Genomic DNA, 21,419 nt, shown 5'->3' on the forward strand with positions numbered 1-21,419 from the left:
AAGTCTGTGTCCTCGCTAGTGGAGGCGATGGAATTACAGACAGGCTGTTTCTCAGAAGCCCACACTCAGGTGATCAACAACAATGACTGGCGTCGCTCAGAGAATGAAGGGAAAGGATTATATCTCCTTTCCTTCTGTCTCTCTAATTTTATTTTCATCTCTGTCTTTCTCTCCTCCCTCCCTCTCTTTCTCTCTCTGTTCTGTTGTGTGTGTGTGTGTGTGTGTGTGTGTGTGTGTATTTGTACAAGAAGCAGTATATATTCATGTTTTCCAGAATTGCTGTTCTATATCTGTTTTCATATTCAAACACGTACATACACACAACTTACGCCATGTCTCCCTGGCTGCAACCTTTGTCCCAGACCTCTGCTGTGGTAATTAGATGCTAAAATATTGATGGAGAGTCGTTACCCTTCCTAATCCTACCGCACGTGTTTGTGTGTGTGTTTATGTGTGTGTTCTCATCAATGGTTTAATCAGAGAGGCTTGGGGGCACAGAGGTGACATCTATTTACTGCAAGAAATTAACCAATAAATGGCGTTTTCCTGTCTCCCCCAAACATCCCTCCCCTCCCCCTAAACCTCACTCTTTCTTTCCCCCAGCTTTCCCTATGTCCCCCAAACATCCCTCCCTCTCCCCAACCCAACCCTTCCCGTCTCACCCCTCCCCCTAAACCTTCCTCTCACCCCCTAACCCTCATTTTCTCCCCAACATTCCCTCCCCCCAACTCCCTGTCTCCTCCTACTGTGTGTATGTAGCAGGAAGGGTGTGTCAAAAGCTTAAACTAAAGTATAATTAGGGGGATGAATAATTGACTGGGTCTAAAACACAGTGGCAGAGGTGGGAATGAGGCTAGGACACTGGTCGAGTCATGGAGGACCTGTGAGGGCTGTGTGTAGGTGGATGAAGGATGGGGTGGTGTGTGTGTTTTATGCAGTGAGAATGTACATTGAATTTGTGTGAGTGGCCAACTTCAATACAAAGGCAGTTTCAGTAACCTTAATTGATATTCAAATGAGAATGTTGTTGGTCATTTTCCAGAGCAGCCGACTGACTGGCTGGCTGTGTCCCAAATGGCACCCTATTCCCTATAAATTGAACTACTTTTGACCAGAACCCTATGGGCCCTGGTCAAAAGTATTGCACTGCATAGGTGTCATTTGGGACACAACCACTGTTACTCACTTTGTCATTGACTTGCTAGCTGCTAACAAGATCCTTTCTCTCTGTCTCTCCTCTCTCCCTGTCTCTCCCATCTCTCTGTCTCTCCTCTCTCTCTGTCTCTCCTCTCTGTCTCTCCTCTCTCTGTCTCACCTCTCTCTATGCCTCTCCTCTCTCTGTCTCTCCTCTCTCTGTCTCTCTGTCTCTCCTCTCTCTCTGTCTCTCCTCTCTCTCTGTCCTCTCTCTCTGTCTCTCCCATCTCTCTGTCTCTCCCATCTCTCTGTCTCTCCTCTCTCTCTGTCTCTCCTCTCTGTCTCTCCTCGCTCTATGCCTCTCCTCTCTCTGTCTCTCCACTCTCTGTCTCTCTGTCTCTCCCTCTGTCTCTCCTCTCTCTCTGTCTCTCCTCTCTCTGTCTCTCCTCTCTCTCTGTCTCTCCTCTCTCTGTCTCTCCTCTCTCTGTCTCTCCTCTCTCTCTGCCTCTCCTCTCTCTCTGCCTCTCCTCTCTCTCTGTCTCTCCTCTCTCTGTCTCTCCTCTCTCTGTCTCTCCTCTCTGTCTCTCCTCTCTCTGTCTCTCCTCTCTCTGCCTCTCCTCTCTCTCTGCCTCTCCTCTCTCTCTGTCTCTCCTCTCTCTGTCTCTCCTCTCTCTGTCTCTCCTCTCTGTCTCTCCTCTCTGTCTCTCCTCTCTCTGTCTCTCCTCTCTCTCTGCCTCTCCTCTCTCTCTGCCTCTCCTCTCTCTCTGTCTCTCCTCTCTCTGTCTCTCCTCTCTCTCTGCCTCTCCTCTCTATCTGTCTCTCCTCTCTCTGTCTCTCCTCTCTCTCTGTCTCTCCTCTCTCTCTGTCTCTCCTCTCTCTCTGTCTCTCCTCTCTCTGCCTCTCCTCTCTATCTGCCTCTCCTCGCTATCTCTCTGTCTCTCCTCTCTCTCTGTCTCAGGGTGGACACGTGGAGACGTCTGATGTCCAGGCATAAGCTCAGAAACCAAAGTCATGGTCATTCTGCAGCAGGTAAACACACACACACACACACACACACACACACACACACACACTGACTGACTGACTGACTGACTGACTGACTGACTGACTGACTGACTGACTCACTCACTCACTCACTCACTCACTCACTCACTCACTCACTCACTCACTCACTCACTCACTCACTCACTCACTCACTCACTCACTCACTCACTCACTCACTCACTCACTCACTCACTCACTCACTCACTCACTCACTCACTCACTCACTCACTCACTCACTCACTCACTCACTCTCAATCTTTCAAGTATGTTTCTGAGGCACACAACACAGCCGTTTTTCCGCTCCATTACAGGAGTGTCAGGTGTGTGTGAATGTGTGCTTGAATGTGCATAGTGTGTGTGTGTGTCTCGGTCTTCTTGATATCCAGTAAATGTGGTGTTCGACTCGTCAGCCTTTCTGATCGTCTAATCACCCCTGACAATGGCTCCTCTTCAGCTGAACAGGCCCCTTCACAGACTCACACACAACTCTCAGCAGAGAACCAGAGAGAGAGAGAAAGAGAAGAGGTGGGGAGACATGGGCAGAGTCTGTGGAGAAAGTTGAGCAGGTCTACAGAGGGTTGGGAGATTCTCAGACAGGCAGAAGCCCAGAAGAAGGAGCTAAAATTGTCTAACAGTGAAGTTCTGAGAGTCTTGTGAAGAGATCAACAGGAGGCCACGCTAGCAGCCAGAGGAATGTTGCTGAAAGAGGGACAGATGGAACACACCCTGATATGAGTTTACCATGGCGCGATTAGCGATGACTTCAGCAGAGCCTTGGCCAACCGAAGGCTGGGACAGCAGTGTCCGTCGCCTCAGCTACATATGCCCCACCCTCATACAGGTAACCATAACTACCCTCATGCAGGTACTGTTACCATGGACACAGTAGCCATCAGACCTGGGTCAAGCACTGTCAAAAACTGTCAGAGTTAGTACTCTTGTGACTATTCAAGCTAAACCAAGCTCAGCTCGTCACAACTTAATGGTGCCGAGTGTAGTATATGTTGTAGTTTATGGTGGCAGTGTGTTGTCACCATGATGACAGTGTGCTTGTTCAGTGGTGTTGTTGTTGTCGTGTTCTGCTCACATTCCTCCCTGATGAGAGACTGGCATCCATTCATCTCTCTCTCATGACCAAACACAATAGAGAGGACAGGGGGGAGAAGCTGTGTGTGTGTGTGTGTGTGTGTGTGTGTGTGTGTGTGTGTGTGTGTGTGTGTGTGTGTGTGTGTGTGTGTGTGTGTGTGTGTGTGTGTGTGTGTGTGTGTGTGTGGCTGGTAACTAATGAGTGTGAGAGTGATCACTCTGTACAGGGGGTGTTGGGGGGCTGCTTACACATGAGTATGGTATCTGCATTGAGAGAGGGTGTGTGTGTGTGTGTGTGTTAGACTGGCAATAAAAGTGTTAGAAGTGTGTGCTGGATGTCTTGTTGAGTGTTTTTAGATGATTTATACTATGTTAATTGTTAATTGAAGCAGAAAGTAGAGGGCTGGCTGGATTTATTGACCAGTGTTGATTGGTGTCAAGTGTCTGTTCAATCAGCCAATCAATAGCTTTCGCTGTGACCTTTGACTATCTAAATGCAAATGAGCTGAAGTCTCATTGCCTGCGTAAATCAGCTATTATCGTGACATCACACGGGTTGCGTTCCAAATAGCACCCTATTCCCTTTACTGTGCACTATTCTATACTGAACTATTCTATACTGAACTATTCTATACTGAACTATTCTATACTGAACTATTCTATACTGAACTATTCTATACTGAACAAAAATGTTAGTTGCTGATTGCATGTTAATGAGCTGAAATAAAAGATCCCAGAAATTGTCCATACCCACAAAAAGCTTATTTGTCTCAAATTTTATGCACACGTGTTTACATCCCTGTTAGTAAGCAATTTATCCTATTTATGTCTGTAATAAAGCCCTTTGTGGGGATTTTTTTTCTTCTGATTGGCTGGGCCTGGCCTATGCCCTACCAGGCCCACCCATGACCGCGCCCCTGCCCAGTCATGGGAAATCCATAGATTAGGGCCTAATGAATTTACTTAAATTGACTGATTTCCTTATGTGCAAAATCTTTGAAATTGTTGCATGTTGCGTTTATATTTTTGTTCAGTATAATTTTGACAAGAGCCCCAATGAGAACTGGTCAAAAGTAGTACACTTGGGAATATGGTACCATTTGGGACGTAGATAGTGACTCTTGGCTTCGAAGTTTACACCCTAAAAATACATGTAGTGGTTTGTACCGATGTTAATCTGGTCATTGTTTATGCTGGAGTTAATTGCTTATGCTGGAACTGTTTATGCTGGAACTTATGCTGGAACTGTCCAACAAGCTTTCTCTGCCCTTAACCTTGTTCTGAACACCTCCAAAACAAAGGTCATGTGGTTTGGTAAGAAGACTGCCCCTCGCCCACAGGTGTGATTACTATCTCTGAGGGTTTAGAGCTTGAGGTAGTCACCTCATACAAGTACTTGGGTGTATGGCTAGACGGTGCACTGTCCTTCTCTCAGCACATATCAAAACTGCAGGCTAAAGTTAAATCTAGACTTGGTTTCCTCTATTGTAATCGCTCCTCTTTCACCCCAGCTGCCAAACTAACCCTGATTCAGATGACCATCCTATCCATGCTATATTACGGAGACATCATTTATAGATCGGCAGGGAAGAGTGCTCTCGAACAACTAGATGTTCTTTACCATTCGGCCATCAGATTTGCCACCAATGCTCCTTATAGGACACATCACTGCACTCTATTCTCCTCTGTAAACTGGCCATTTCTGTATACCCGTCGCTAAACTCTGATGTTTATATATAAAACCCTCTTGGGCCTCACTCCCCCCTATCTGAGATATCTACTGCAGCCCTCATCCTCCATATACAACACCGGTTCTGCCAGTCACATTCTGTTAAAGGTCCCCAAAGCACACACATCCCTGGGTTGCTCCTCTTTCCAGTTCGCTGCAGCTAGCGACTGGAACGAGCTGCAAAAAAACACTCAAACTGGATAGTTTTATCTCCATCTCTTCATTCAAAGACTCAATCATGGACACTCTTACTGACAGTTGTGGCTGCTTTGCGTGATGTGTTGTTGTCTCTACCTTCTTGCCCTTTGTGCTGTTGTCTGTGCACAATAATGTTTGTACCATGTTTTGTGCCGCTACCATGTTGGTCTCTCTTTATGTAGTGTTGTGTTGCGAATCTTGTCGTGATGTGTGTTTTGTCCTATATTTATTTTTGATTTTATTATTTTTAATCTCAGCCCCAATCCCCCCTGTAGGCCTTTTGCCTTTTGGTAGGCTGTCATTGTAAATAAGAATTTGTTCTTAACTGACTTGCCTAGTTAAATAAAGGTTCAATTTAAAAAAGTAAAACATTATCATAGTCATATGAGCTGTGGTTTGGGGTGTAATACTTACTGAAAACCACTGGAGGCCAGGATGGTACCTGGTCTTCTCTGGAGGGTGGGTCTGTAAGGGGTAGGAAAGGGTTGTTTTGTGTCTCCTCTCCTCGCCTTGTGTGTTTGTCTGTGTTTGTTATGGTTAGTATGTGTTTCTAATAACAGCAGCCACATCTCTCAGTGAATTATTGACTGGACTGGAGAGAAGGGGGTAGCTGCAGCTCAATATGGCTACCGGAGTATTTGCGAGTGGGTGTGTCGAAAGGAAAGTAGTAGGCGTGTGGAAAGGAGTGGGTGTGTCTAAAGGAAGATAGTGGCGTGTGGAAAGGAGTGGGTGTGTCTAAAGGAAGATAGTGGCGTGTGGAAAGGAGTGGGTGTGTCTAAAGGAAGATAGTAGAGTGTGGAAAGGAGTGGGTGTGTCTAAAGGAAGATAGTGGCGTGTGGAAAGGAGTGGGTGTGTCTAAAGGAAGATAGTAGAGTGTGGAAAGGAGTGGGTGTGTCTAAAGGAAGATAGTAGAGTGTGGAAAGGAGTGGGTGTGTCTAAAGGAAGATAGTGGCGTGTGGAAAGGAGTGGGTGTGTCTAAAGGAAGATAGTGGCGTGTGGAAAGGAGTGGGTGTGTCTAAAGGAAGATAGTAGAGTGTGGAAAGGAGTGGGTGTGTCTAAAGGAAGATAGTGGCGTGTGGAAAGGAGTGGGTGTGTCTAAAGGAAGATAGTGGTGTGTGGAAAGGAGTGGGTGTGTCTAAAGGAAGATAGTAGAGTGTGGAAAGGAGTGGGTGTGTCTAAAGGAAGATAGTGGCGTGTGGAAAGGAGTGGGTGTGTCTAAAGGAAGATAGTAGAGTGTGGAAAGGAGTGGGTGTGTCTAAAGGAAGATAGTGGCGTGTGGAAAGGAGTGGGTGTGTCTAAAGGAAGATAGTGGCGTGTGGAAAGGAGTGGGTGTGTCTAAAGGAAGATAGTAGAGTGTGGAAAGGAGTGGGTGTGTCTAAAGGAAGATAGTGGTGTGTGGAAAGGAGTGGGTGTGTCTAAAGGAAGATAGTGGCGTGTGGAAAGGAGTGGGTGTGTCTAAAGGAAGATAGTGGTGTGTGGAAAGGAGTGGGTGTGTCTAAAGGAAGATAGTGGCGTGTGGAAAGGAGTGGGTGTGTCTAAAGGAAGATAGTGGCGTGTGGAAAGGAGTGGGTGTGTCTAAAGGAAGATAGTGGTGTGTGGAAAGGAGTGGGTGTGTCTAAAGGAAGATAGTGGCGTGTGGAAAGGAGTGGGTGTGTCTAAAGGAAGATAGTGGTGTGTGGAAAGGAGTGGGTGTGTCTAAAGGAAGATAGTGGCGTGTGGAAAGGAGTGGGTGTGTCTAAAGGAAGATAGTGGCGTGTGGAAAGGAGTGGGTGTGTCTAAAGGAAGATAGTGGCGTGTGGAAAGGAGTGGGTGTGTCTAAAGGAAGATAGTGGTGTGTGGAAAGGAGTGGGTGTGTCTAAAGGAAGATAGTGGCGTGTGGAAAGGAGTGGGTGTGTCTAAAGGAAGATAGTGGTGTGTGGAAAGGAGTGGGTGTGTCTAAAGGAAGATAGTGGCGTGTGGAAAGGAGTGGGTGTGTCTAAAGGAAGATAGTGGCGTGTGGAAAGGAGTGGGTGTGTCTAAAGGAAGATAGTAGAGTGTGGAAAGGAGTGGGTGTGTCTAAAGGAAGATAGTGGCGTGTGGAAAGGAGTGGGTGTGTCTAAAGGAAGATAGTGGTGTGTGGAAAGGAGTGGGTGTGTCTAAAGGAAGATAGTGGCGTGTGGAAAGGAGTGGGTGTGTCTAAAGGAAGATAGTGGCGTGTGGAAAGGAGTGGGTGTGTCTAAAGGAAGATAGTGGCGTGTGGAAAGGAGTGGGTGTGTCTAAAGGAAGATAGTAGAGTGTGGAAAGGAGTGGGTGTGTCTAAAGGAAGATAGTAGAGTGTGGAAAGGAGTGGGTGTGTCTAAAGGAAGATAGTAGAGTGTGGAAAGGAGTGGGTGTGTCTAAAGGAAGATAGTAGAGTGTGGAAAGGAGTGGGTGTGTCTAAAGGAAGATAGTGGCGTGTGGAAAGGAGTGGGTGTGTCTAAAGGAAGATAGTGGCGTGTGGAAAGGAGTGGGTGTGTCTAAAGGAAGATAGTGGCGTGTGGAAAGGAGTGGGTGTGTCTAAAGGAAGATAGTGGCGTGTGGAAAGGAGTGGGTGTGTCTAAAGGAAGATAGTAGAGTGTGGAAAGGAGTGGGTGTGTCTAAAGGAAGATAGTGGCGTGTGGAAAGGAGTGGGTGTGTCTAAAGGAAGATAGTGGCGTGTGGAAAGGAGTGGGTGTGTCTAAAGGAAGATAGTGGCGTGTGGAAAGGAGTGGGTGTGTCTAAAGGAAGATAGTGGCGTGTGGAAAGGAGTGGGTGTGTCTAAAGGAAGATAGTGGCGTGTGGAAAGGAGTGGGTGTGTCTAAAGGAAGATAGTGGCGTGTGGAAAGGAGTGGGTGTGTCTAAGGAAGATAGTAGAGTGTGGAAAGGAGTGGGTGTGTCTAAAGGAAGATAGTGGCGTGTGGAAAGGAGTGGGTGTGTCTAAAGGAAGATAGTGGTGTGTGGAAAGGAGTGGGTGTGTCTAAAGGAAGATAGTGGCGTGTGGAAAGGAGTGGGTGTGTCTAAAGGAAGATAGTGGTGTGTGGAAAGGAGTGGGTGTGTCTAAAGGAAGATAGTGGCGTGTGGAAAGGAGTGGGTGTGTCTAAAGGAAGATAGTGGCGTGTGGAAAGGAGTGGGTGTGTCTAAAGGAAGATAGTGGCGTGTGGAAAGGAGTGGGTGTGTCTAAAGGAAGATAGTGGCGTGTGGAAAGGAGTGGGTGTGTCTAAAGCGCTCTGCTATAGGTTACATGTTTTTTATTGAACAATGTTTTTTTCTCTTCCGTTTCTCACCGCACAACTACCGTACTTTGAGCTACCATACCATGAAAGTTTGAACTTCTATTTTAAAGCTGACAATAGTTTATTTTTTATTAAAAGTACTGATGATGGGTGTACTGTTGCTTCATGCGTTGTATACCTGTGCTTACTGTGACTGTCACCCTGATACTAGGTAACTATTGTACTTCCCACGCCGTTGCCGGACAGTAGTGCTTGTCAAGCTGGAGCGAAGGGCACAATGTCCTGGTGTTGTTGCTCTTCATGCCCTCCCCGTTGAGAGTAGTATGTGCATGTATCAAGGTGACATCTAGATGGTTATCAATATTAGTTCATGTAGGCCACAATCCTACTTCAAATAAAATCATGGGATGGAAAAAAATGCCATTATTCCTACTGTGTATCTGTCATGAGAATGTTCAATCCCAATGATGATAACTAACAATCATTTAAGCTTTGACCAATCCCTGAGGTTTGTAAGACCCTGGGTTTAATAATAATTAGGCAAAGACATGTAATTTTATAACTCTCACCCCCACCTATAACTCTCACCCCCACCTATAACTCTCACCCCACAGTCCTCATTCCTCGTTTATCACTACCAAGCTGGCCGTTCTATCCTCCCGAGATTAGAGGGACCTTGACGGGGCTCCCTTTCCTGTCTACGCATACAGTTTGATGCATCAGTAAACACGGGCACCCTCATAGATATCAACCTAACCAACCTGCCTCCCAAATACACCTCTGCTGTCTTCAACCAGGTTCTCAGCGATCACTGCCTCATTGCCTGCATCCGTAATGGGTCTGCGGTCAAACGACCACCCCGCATCACTGTCAAACGCTCCCTAAAACACTTCAGCGAGCAGGCCTTTCTAATCGACCTGGCCCGGGTATCCAGGAAGGATATTGACCTCATTCTGTCAGTAGAGGATGCCTGGTTATTCTTTAAAAGTGCTTTCCTCGCCATCTTAAATAAGCATTCCCCATTCAAGAAATGTAGAACCAGGAACAGATATAGCCCTTGGTTCACTCCAGACCTGACTGCCCTTGACCAGCACAAAAACATCCTGTGGCGTACTGCATTAGCATCGAATAGCCCCCGCGATATGCACATTTTCAGGGAAGTTAGGAACCAATATGCACAGGCAGTTACGAAAGCAAAGGCTAGCTTTTTCAAACAGAAATTTGCATCCTGTAACACAAACTCCAAAATGTTCTGGGACACTGGAGAATCCATGGAGAATAAGAAACACTGTCACCGCCGATAAATCCACGATAATTGAGAATTTCAATAAGCATTTCTCTACAGCTGGCCATGCTTTCCACCTGGCTACCCCTTCCCCGGTCAACAGCCCTGGACCCCCCACAGCAACTTGCCCAAGGCTCCCCCATTTCTCCTTCACCCAAATCCAGGTAGCCTATGTTCCGAAAGAGCTCCAAAATCTGGACCCCTACAAATCAGCCGGGCTAGACAATCTGGACCCTCTCTTTTTAAAATTATCCGCTGCAATTGTTGCAACCCCTATTTCTAGCCTGTTCAACCTCTCTTTCATATCGTCTGAGATCCCCAAAGATTGGAAAGCTGCAGCAGTCATCCCCCTCTTGAAAGTGGGAGACACTCTAGATCCAAACTGTTACAGACCTATATCTATCCTACCCTGCCTTTCCAAGGTCTTCGAAAGCCAAGTTAACAAACAGACCACCGACCATTTCGAAGCTCACCGTACCTTCTCCGCTATGCAATCTGGTATCCGAGCTGGTCATGGGTGCACTTCAGCCACGCTCAAGGTCCTAAACGATATCATAACCGCCATCGATAAGAAACAATACTTTGCAGCTGTTTTCATCGACCTGGCCAAGGCTTTCGACTCTGTCAATCACCACATTCTTATCGGCAGACTCAACAGCCTTGGTTTCTCAAATGACTGCCTCGCCTGGTTTACCAACTACTTCTCAGACAGAGTTCAGTGTGTCAAATCGGAGGGCCTGTTGTCCGGACCTCTGGAAGTCTCTATGGGGGTGCCACAGGGTTCAATTCTCGGGCCGACTCTTTTCTCTGTATACATCAATGATGTTGCTCTTGCTGCTGGTGATTCTCTTCTTTGGACACTGTGTTAACTAACATCCAGACGAGCTTAAATGCCATACTACTCTCCTTCCGTGGCCTCCAACTGCTCTTAAATGCAAGTAAAACTAAATGCATGCTCTTCAATCGATCGCTGCCCGCCAGTCCAGCATCACTACTCTGGACGGTTCTGACTTAGAATATGTGGACAACTACAAATACCTAGGTGTCTGGTAAGACTGTAAACTCTCCTTCCAGACTCACATTAAGCATCTCCAATCCAAAATTAAATCTAGAATCGGCTTCCTATTTTGCAACAAATCATCCTTCACTCATGCTGCCAAACATACCCTCGTAAAACTGACTATCCTTCCGATCCATGACTTCGGCGATATCATTTACAAAATAGCCTCCAACACTCTACTCAGCAAATTGGATGCAGTCTATCACAGTGCCATCCGTTTTGTCACCAAAGCCCCATATACTACCCACCACTGCAACCTGTATGCTCTCGTTGGCTGGCCCTCGCTTCCTATTCGTCGGCAAACCCACTGGCTCCAGGTCATTTATAAGTCTTTGCTAGGTAAAGCCCCGCCTTATCTCAGCTCACTGGTCAACATAGCAGCACCCACCCATAGCACGCGCTCCAGCAGGTATATTTCACTGGTCACCCCCAAGCCAACACCTGCTTTGGCCGCCTTTCCTTCTAGTTCTCTGCTGCCAATGACTGGAACAAATTGCAAAAATCACTGAAGCTGGAGACTCATATCTCCCTCTCTAATTTTAAGCACCAACTGTCAGAGCAGCTCACAGATCACTGCACCTGTACACAGCCCATCTGTAAATAGCCCATCCAACTACCTCATCCCCATACTGTTATTTTTTTTTGCTCCTTTGCACCCCAGTATCTCTACATGCATGTTAATCTTCTGCACATCTATCACTCCAGTGTTTAATTGCTAAATTGTCATTATTTCGCAACTATGGCCTATTTATTGCCTTACCTCCCTTATCTTACCTCATTTGCACACACTGTATATAGACATTTCTATTGTGTTATTGACTGTGTGTTTGTTTATTCCACGTGTAACTCTGTGTTGTTGTTTGTGTCACACTGCTTTGCTTTATCTTGGCCAGGTCGCAGTTGTAAATGAGAACTTGTTCTCAACTGGCCTACCTGGTTAAATGAAGGTGAAATAAAAAAAATAAAAACATGACCTACAGCATGGACAAGTTAATATTTCCAAAATTTTCGGAGAACTAAACAACTATTGATTTAGAACCACAGAGAGTTACTGCAAATCACAAAGAAAACAGCAGCTGCCTCCACTATTCCAGCACCATTTCAACTTCAACATTTCAACATCATCAAATCACGTATGCTTAGTCTAAGACAGTAACAACTAAAATATACCAAAAACGATTTAGTCCAATCAACGTAAGTTAAATATGATGTGGCTGTCCCTGGTACTGGTGTGTGTGTGAGTGTGTTGACTCACCCTACTTGTAGAGAGACGCCAATGCCATCCTCCTCTCTTCCATGTTGCCAAAACTGCCTATGACTCTTTCATACCGTAACCCTGGTTCTCTGATAGAATGAGTGAGGTATTTCACTTATGGAATACTCCCCCAGCGTATTCGTCAGAAGCCTTTATTACACTACGTAGGTCATCAGGAGACTGAAGACCCTTACTTGCATAGGCCAAAGTGGTACCCCCACTATCCAGTGGGAGAGGCGCTGTTTAGTGAGCACTTTACCAGTATAAGGTTTCACCCATGAAACAAACAACTGATCACAGGTGGTAAGGTTAGGCAACAACACATCTGCCACGCTGATCCTCAACACCAGGGCCCCTCAGGGGTGCGTTTTTAGTCCCCTCCTGTACTCCCTGTTCACCCATGACTGCATGGCCAAGCACGACTCCAACACCATTATTAAGGTTGCTGACTTAACAGTGGTAGGCCTGATCACCAACAACGACGAGACAGCCTATAGGGAGGAGGTCAGAGACCTGGCAGTGTGGTGCCAGGACAACAACCTCTCCCTCAATGTGAGCAAGACAAAGGAGATGATTGTGGACTATAGGAAAAGGAGGGCCGAACAGGCCCCCATTAACATCGACGGGGCTGTAGTGGAGCCTGTCGAGAGCTTCAAGTTCCTTGGTGTCCACATCACCAACAAACTATCAAGGGGGCACGACAACAGCTTTTCCTCCTCAGGAGCCTGAAAAGATTTGGCATGGGTACCCAGATCCTCAAAAAGTTCTGCAGCTGCACCATCGAGAGCATCCTGACCGGTTGCATGACCGCTTGGTGAGGGTAGCTACAGAGGGTAGTATGTACGGCCCCATACATCTCTGGGGCCAAGATTCCTACCATCCAGGGCCTATATACTAGGCGATGTCAGAGGAGGGCCCAAAAAATTGTCAAAGACTCCAGTCACCCAAGTCATAGACTGTTCTCTCTGCAATCGCATGACAAGCGTTACCCTAGCGCCAAGTCTAGGTCCAAAAAGCGTTTTAACAGCTTCCCAAGTTATAAGACTGCTGAACAATTAATCAAATGGCCACCCAGACTATTTACATTGACCCCCCCCCTTTGTTTTTACACTGCTGCTACTCGCTGTTTATTATCTATGCATAGTCACTTTACCCCTACCTACATATTTTTACCCCCTTTTCTCCCCAATTTCGTGGTATCCAATTGGTAGTTAGTCTTGTCTCATCTCTGCAACTCCCGTATGGACTTGGGAGAGGCGAAGGTCGAGAGCCGTGCGTCCTCCGAAACACAACCCAACCAAGTCGCACTGCTTCTTGACACAATGCCCACTTAACCCGGAAGCCAGCTGCACCAATGTGTCGGAGGAAACACTGTACACCTGGCAACCATGTCAGCGTGCACTGCGCTCAGCCCACCACAGGAGTCGCTAGTGCGCGATGGAACAAGGACAGCCCTGCCGGCCAAACCCTCCCCTAACCCGGATGACGCTGGGCCAATTGTGCACCGCCCCATTGGTCTCCAGGTCGCGGCCGGCTGCGACAGAGCCTGGAGTCGAACGCAGAATCTCTAGTGGCACAGCTAGCACTGCTATTCAGTGCCATAGACCACTGCGCCACTCGGGAGGCCCTTCCCCTACCTACATCTACAAATTACCTTGACTAACCTGTACCGCCGCACATTGGCTCGATACTGGTACCCCCTGTATATAGCCTCGTTATTGTTATGTAATTTTATTGTGTTACTTTTTATTTTATTTTATTTTATTTTTTACTTTAGTTTATTTTATTTAGTAAATATTTTCTTAACTCTATTTCTTGAACTGCATTGTTGGTTTGGGGCTTGTAAATAAGCATTTCACAGTAAGGTCTACACCTGTTGTATTCGGCGCATGTGACAAATAACATTTGATTTGATTTTCTAAACCCCTTAGTCCTCTCCAGGTAGATGTGCAAAGAGCAAACTGGGCACAACATAATCAACCATTGATGTTTCGGAGAGGCACACGGTGGGGGATAAAAACTGTTCACTCAAGGGGAAGACACATCAAAGATGGGTTAATAACCTTGGGAATCAAGGCGGGGTTAGGCCGCAATGATACTCTATCATTACTGGGTGCAAACTGTGCACATGACGAGTGCACTGAGACTGCATGAATGTCACTTACACTCTTGGTGGAGGCCAGTCTTAGTAATAGTCTTAATTGAAAGCATCTTATTAAGACCCACCTGATCCAGGGGCTCAAAAGGCTGATGGCATAGAATATCCAAAACAACTGATAAGTCCCATGACAGGGCAAGATGTTTGGACCGGACGCAAACGACGTGTACTCTTCATAAAATGGGTTACAAGGGGGTGTTGCCCCACTGTCGTGCTCCCAAAACCCCCATGACAAGCCGTAATAGCTTCCAGATATACCTTAATAGTAGAAAAAGCCTTTCCTTTCTCTAATAATTCCTGTGAAACGACAGGATTACTGGGACAGAGCACTGGAAGGACTCTGTCTGTGACTTAGTGTACCGTTCCTCAAACACGCGGCATTTACAATCATAAAGGGACCTGGTGGATCAGCACTCTGAATAGTCAAAAGGACATTTTACAGAAGCCCGGCAGTGTACAAGTAGAACTGTTCACGGGCCAGGCCCAGAGTGCCAACAGTTCTGGGTGAGGAGGAAAAATCTCCCTGCGCGCTTGGCACGGTAGGTCCCGACGCAAAGGTCCCCACATCCTGTTCACTGTTCTGCCCTCGTAGGTCGCACACCAACCTCAGAGAGATACATCCGTTGTGATAATTGTTCTGGCTTAAACAGTGCCCATCTAGACACCCTGTGACAGAAACGTTGGGTGTCTCCAGGAGTGCAGTGCCACCGTGCAATCTATGGAGATCTGTACACGCTGATGTTTGTGGCGTATTGGGCTCAGACCTAGCGAAGAGTCCCAGTGTTGAAACCCTCTCATATTCAACCGTCCTAATGGAATGACTACTAAAGCTGATGCCATCAAACCTTTCAGCCTCAGGCATGTTTTGAAAGAGACCAGGTTCCCTCTGCGAAACAGTACTAGGCAAGTCTGGAATGTTCTTATAAGTTCCAGTGAGAGGTGAGCTTTGAATGATACCAAATCCAACGTTAGACCTAGGAAAGAGATTGTCTGCGTGGGAATCAGAATGCTATTTACTGTGTTTATTCTGAAACCTAGAAATGTCAGGTGTTCCAAGAGCAGCTGACTGTATTCTAAGACATTCTGTCATGATTGAGCGTACAGCAGCCAATCGTCTATGTATGTCATCAGCAAATCTTGAGTAAAAACAGCTTTGTTCGGGAGGAACAATTCTTATTGCCCTGTTCAGCTTTTATAAATCAAATCAAATGTATAAAGCCATTCTTACATCAGCTGATATCTCAAAGTGCTGTACAGAAACCCAGCCTAAAACCCCAAACAGCAAGCAATGCAGGTGTAGAAGCACGGTGGCTAGGAAAAACTCCCTAGAAAGGCCAGAACCTAGGTGGAGATTATAACAGAACATGGCCAAAATGTTCAAATGTTCATAGATGACCAGCAGGGTCAAATAATAATAATCACAGTGGTTGTCGAGGGTGCAACAGGTCAGCACCTCAGGAGTAAATGTCAGTTGGCTTTTCATAGCCGATCATTCAGAGTATCTCTACCGCTCCTGCTGTCTCTAGAGAGTTGAAAACAGCAGGTCTGGGACAGGTAGCACGTCCGGTGAACAGGTCAGGGTTCCATAGCCGCAGGCAGAACAGTTGAAACTGGAGCAGCAGCATGGCCAGTTGGACTGGGGACAGCAAGGAGTCATCAGGCCAGGTAGTCCTGAGGCATGGTCCTAGGGCTCAGGTCCTCCAAGAGAAAAAAAGAAAGAAAGAAAGAGAGAGAATTAGAGAGAGCATACTTAAATTCACTCAGGTCACCGGATAAGACAGGAGAAGTATTCAAGATATAACAGACTGACCCTAGCCCTCGACACATAAACTACTGCAGCATAAATACTGGAGGCTGAGACAGGAGGGGTTGGGAGACACTGTAGCCCCATCCGACGATACCCCTGGACAGGGCCAAACAGGCAGGATATAACCCCACCCACTTTGCCAAAGCACAGCCCCCACACCACTAGAGGGACATCTTCAACCACCAACTTACCATCCTGAGACAAGGCCGAGTATAGCCCACAAAGATCTCCGCCACGGCACAACCCAAGGGGGGGCGCCAATCCAGACAGGAAGATCACGTCAGTGACTCAACCCACTCAAGTGATGCACCCCTCCTAGGGACGGCATGGAAGAGCACCAGTAAGCCAGTGACTCAGACCCTGTAATAGGGCTAGTGGCAGAGAATCCCAATGGAGAGAGGGGAACCGGCCCGGCAGAGACAGCAAGGGCGGTTCGTTGTTCCAGTGCCTTTCCATTCACCTTCACACTCCTGGGCCAGACTACACTCAATCATAGGACCTACTGAAGAGATGAGTCTTCAATAAAGACTTAAAGGTTGAGACCGAGTCTGAGTCTCTCACATGGGTAGGCAGACCATTCCATAAAAATTGAGCCCCTCCTCCAGCTGTTTGCTTAGAAATTCTATGAACAATAAGGAGGCCTGGGTCTTGTGACCGTAGCGTACATGTAGGTATGTACGGCAGGACCAAATTGGAAAGATAGGTATGAGCAAGCCCATGTAATGCTTTGTAGGTTAGCAGTAAAACCTTGAAATCAGCCCTTACCTTAACAGGAAGCCAGAGGCTAGCACTGGAGTAATTGATACATTTTTTGAGGTTCTATTCAAGATTCTAGCAGCCGTGTTTAGAACTAACTGAAGTTTATTTAGTGCTTTATCCGGGTAGCCGGAAAGTAGAGCATTGCAGTAGTCTAACCTAGAAGTGACAAAAGCATGAATACATTTTTCTGCATCATTTTTGGACAGAAAGTTTCAGATTTTTGCTTTGTTACGTAGATGGAAAAAAGCTGTCCTTGAACAGTCTTGATATGTTCGTCAAAAGAGAGATCAGGGTCCAGAGTAACGCCGAGGTCCTTCACAGTTTTATTTGAGACGACTGTACAACCATCAAGATAAATTGTCAGATTCAACAGAAGATCTCTTTGTTTCTTGGGACCTAGAACAAGCATCTCTGTTTTGTCCAAGTTTAAAAGTAGAACATTTGCAGCCATCAACTTCCTTATGTCTGAAACACAGGCTTCCAGCGAGGGCAATTTTGGGGCTTCACCATGTTTCATTGAAATGTACAGCTCTGTGTCATCCGCAAAGCAGTGAAAGTTTACAATATGTTTCCGAATGACATCACTAAGAGGTAAAATATATAGTGGAAACAATAGTGGTCCTAAAACTGAACCTTGAGGAACACCAAAATTGACAGTTGATTTGTCAGAGGACAAACCATCCACAGAGACAAACTGATATCTTTCCGACAGATAAGATCTAAACCAGGCCAGAAGTTGTCCATGTAGACCAATTTGGGTTTCCAATCTCTCCAAAAGAATGTGGTGATCGATGGTATCAAAAGCAGCACTAAGGTCTAGGAGCACGAGGACAGATGCAGAGCCTCGGTCTGACTCCATTTAAAGGTAATTTACCACCTTCACAAGCGCAGTCTCAGTGTTATGATGAGGTCTAAAACCAGACTGAAGCGTTTCGAAAAACATTGTTGGTCTTCAGGAAGGCAGTGAGTTGCTGCGCAACAGCTTTTTCAAAATGTTTTGAGAGGAATGGGAGATTCGATATAGGCCGATAGTTTTTTATATTTTCTGGGTCAAGATTTGGCTTTTTCAAGAGAGGCTTTATTATTGCCACTTTTAGTGAGTTTGGTACACATCCGGTGGATAGAGAGCCGTTTATTATGTTCAACATAGGAGGGCCAAGCATAGGAAGCAGCTCTTTCAGTAGTTTAGTTGGAATAGGGTCCAGTATGCAGCTTGAAGGTTTAGAGGCCATGATTATTTTCATCATTGTATCAAGAGATATAGTACTAAAACACTTGAGTGTCTCCCTTTATCCTAGGTCCTGGCAGAGTTATGTAGATTCAGGACAACTGAGCTTTGGAGGAATACGCAGATTTAAAGAGGAGTCCGTAATTTGCTTTCTAATGATCATTATCTTTTCCTCAAAGAAGTTCACGAATTTATCACTGCTGAAGTGAAAGCCATCCTCTTTTGGGGAATGCTACTTTTTAGTTAGCTTTGCGACAGTATCAAAAATAAATGTTGTATTGTTCTTATTTTCCTCAATTAATTTGGAAAAATAGGATGATTTTATAGAAAGTACAACCTCTTTTGTCTATGTGGCAGTTTTAGCAAATGTGTTGAAACAGGGGCAAAACATGGTGTGTAAAGGTGATTAGCTTGTCTGTGCAGATTTAAAAAGCTGACATTGCCATGATTGTCTGTTCCTTCTTGCAAGTTTCCACACAGCTAAATTCCTGTAGATTGTGACAACAGGATGTGACATACTGCGCTCGCATCCAAACGTCTCTTATCTGTACGCCCAGACTTGACAGTCACACAAGACAAGCCTGCATCATCAAAAAAACACTAACATATAACAATGGACAATTCTCTAAGTAAAAACAGCATAGTATGTCTAAATGTAATTCATTTTCCACCATAGGTTCCAACTAACTCAATGCATCAAGTGTACATGTAATTTGGGAATGGGCCAATTTTAGCTAGTTAACCATCAGAGGACAGCAACACAACGAGATGCAACAATTCAAGTTTTTTCTGTCAATGTAATTTGGCTTTTGATGTGATTGGTGTGAAGCCAAATCCAAACCCTCTTCCCTTGACACTGTGCCAGGACCATTCACAGTTGAGCTCACTCAGTTTAGCTCAACGCTGAACATTGTTTTTATGGCTTCCCTGGCATTCAATGCTATGGGCGGCAACAATAAGACACACCAATCTGATGTAAGACACACCTATCTGATAAGGCATATAGGAATGACAGAAAGAGGAGGTGGGCGGGGGGGGAGAGAATGAATGAGAAAGAGAGAACGAAAGAGAGAGGGGGTGGAGAACGACAGAGGGGGATACAGAGACACAGATCTGGTGGGTTTTATAAATTATTGAGACTGTGGTTGCTGATAGTGGTTTTGGCCCTGGTGACAGGTGTGTGTGTGTCTGCCTGCCTGCCTGTGTGAGCGTGATTGTGCGTGTGTGTGTGACAGCTGGGTTCTGTGGTGTAGTGTTCAGTCCAGTCCCAGGTCGTTTGTCAGAGGGGTATTTACTTAATTAAACAGACATATAACACACAGGGAATGATGCTACCACCCAGACCCCATCCCTCTCTCTATCCCTCTCTCTATCTCTCCACCCAACACTCCTCCCCTCCATTCCTCTCTCCACTCCTCCTTGCTGTCACTGCTGTAGCAGGTATTCAGAACCATTGATCACATGTGCTGTGGAATGACATGTAGAGAGAGAGAGGGACAGAGAGAGAGGGACAGAGAGAGAGAGAAAAGGGAGAGCGGGATGATTAGAAATAGAGAGAGAGCAGTGATGGTGTGAGTCTATCAGGAAGATGAGAGCAGGGAGACAAAACACCAGGACCTAGATTCAGTTTCCTCAGGAGCAGTGGAACAGAAAGAAGAGAGAAAGGAAGAAGGAGGAGAGGAGGAGTAGGTCTACCCAGGGTTCTTGTTTCATCCTGTAGCTGTGTCTCTCAGGAGGTCCTCCAGACAGTCACACAGACAGCCTTCTCTCTCTTTTGTTGCTGTTGCTGTTGTGGTTTTTATCTATCTGTGTGAGTCTGAGCCTGTTCCACAGACAGACAGTCTGTATGTAACTCTGTGTAGGAGCAGTGTTGGCCAGAGGCGAGGAGGACAGTGTACTGTTATTTTTCTATTATTACTCTTTCCTGTTCTCAAACTTAGAACCAGAGAGGAAGAGGCAGAGACAATATTCATTGCATCTTTGATATCAGAACACACCTGGACAGAAAGTGACATCACATTACCGTTGGCGACCACCTGGTGTGGACTTGGTGGGATGTGTATAGGACTTGAGGACTGGACTACTGGGCACATTAGGGTTGGATGGTGGGAGACTTTGAGAAGGTGCGTGAGGAATAGAGTACTGGAGGACCAGGGTTTGGCCAGTGGAAGACATTGAGGGTTGTCTGTGTGTGTGGACCAACAGTCAGGATGTACAAGCGTCGTGACTATGTGGACCTGTATGAGAAAGACCAGGCTAAATGGGCTCTAGTACGAAACGTCAACACTGTCTTCAAGCACTCTACACTGCTACCGGTAGGACTACAACACTGTGTGTGTGTGTGTGTGTGTGTGTGTGTGTGTGTGTGTGTGTGTGTGTGTGTGTGTGTGTGTGTGTGTGTGTGTGTGTGTGTGTGTGTGTGTGTGTGTGTGTGTGTGTGTGTGTATAGGACTGTGTTTAGTATTGTGAATGGATTGCAGGTCATCTTGTTGAGCTATCAGAGGAGCTTAGGCAGTGTTGTAATTGGTTTACCATATAGAAGCCACGTTTACAATACAATGAAATGTATTGTCCCCAAAAGAAAGGTTGTCTGTATATTAAAAATCAATCAGGTACAAGAAGCAGAGGTGTATGGTAAGTAATACATCACTAAGGGGTGTTGTTAGGGCTGATACACAGCAGTGTCTGTGTGTGACATTGATGATGTCATTGTATGATGTTGATTATGACACTGAACCCTGTCAGCACTGCTCTAAGACGTCATCTCTATCAACCATATCACCACCTCTACTAGTTCTGCAATACGCCTTCTGCTTTTATAATACTTAGCCATCTCTCTCCCCCTCTCCCTCTCTCCTCCCTCTCCCTCTCTCTCCCTCTCCCCCTCTCTCCCATCTCCCTCTCTCTCCCTCTCCCTCTCCCTCTTTCCCCCTCTCCCTCTCTCTCCCTCTCCCTCTCTCCCCCTCTCCCTCTCTCCCCCTCTCCCTCTCTCCCTCTCTCTCCCTCTCTCTCTCCCTCTCTCTCCCTCTCTCCCTCTCCCTCTCTCCCCCTCTCCCTCTCTCCCCCTCTCCCTCTCTCTCCCTCTCTCTCTCTCCCCCCTCTCTCTCTCTCCCTCTCCCTCCCTCCCTCTCCCTCTCTCCCCCTCCCCCCCTCTCCCTCTCTCCCTCTCCCTCTCTCCCTCTCCCTCTCTCTCCCTCTCTCCCCTCTCCCTCTCTCTCCCTCTCCCTCTCTCTCCCTCTCCCCCTCTCCCTCTCTCCCTCTCCCTCCCGATATGTGGACCTGTAAATGTACTAGCTCTGTCCCAAATGGTGCCCTATTCCCTACATGCCTAGTGCTCTATATGAAGAATACGGTGCCATTTGGGAGTCAAACCATGTATTGTGTTGGTTTGGTGGGTTGTTGTATATCTCCTCTCCCAGGGGGACTATGTGTGGTTGGACCTGAAG

The 21,419-nt window shown here is 46.5% G+C and overlaps 1 protein-coding gene across 1 annotated transcript in view; it reads left to right on the forward strand.

The window, feature by feature from the left end:
• Positions 1-21,419, forward strand: part of LOC115163305 (unconventional myosin-VIIa-like) — a 63,490-nt gene that overhangs the window by 1,501 nt on the left and 40,570 nt on the right. The window contains exons 2-3 of the mRNA XM_029715076.1: positions 2,093-2,163; positions 21,393-21,419. The exon at positions 21,393-21,419 is cut by the window's right edge and continues 87 nt beyond it. Coding sequence (XP_029570936.1) covers positions 2,146-2,163; positions 21,393-21,419 — 45 coding nt within the window. The 5' untranslated portion in view covers positions 2,093-2,145. The remainder of the gene's footprint in view (positions 1-2,092; positions 2,164-21,392) is intronic.

The sequence above is a fragment of the Salmo trutta genome, chromosome 26 (assembly GCF_901001165.1).
Source record: "Salmo trutta chromosome 26, fSalTru1.1, whole genome shotgun sequence".
Classification (NCBI taxonomy): Eukaryota; Metazoa; Chordata; class Actinopteri; order Salmoniformes; family Salmonidae; genus Salmo; species Salmo trutta.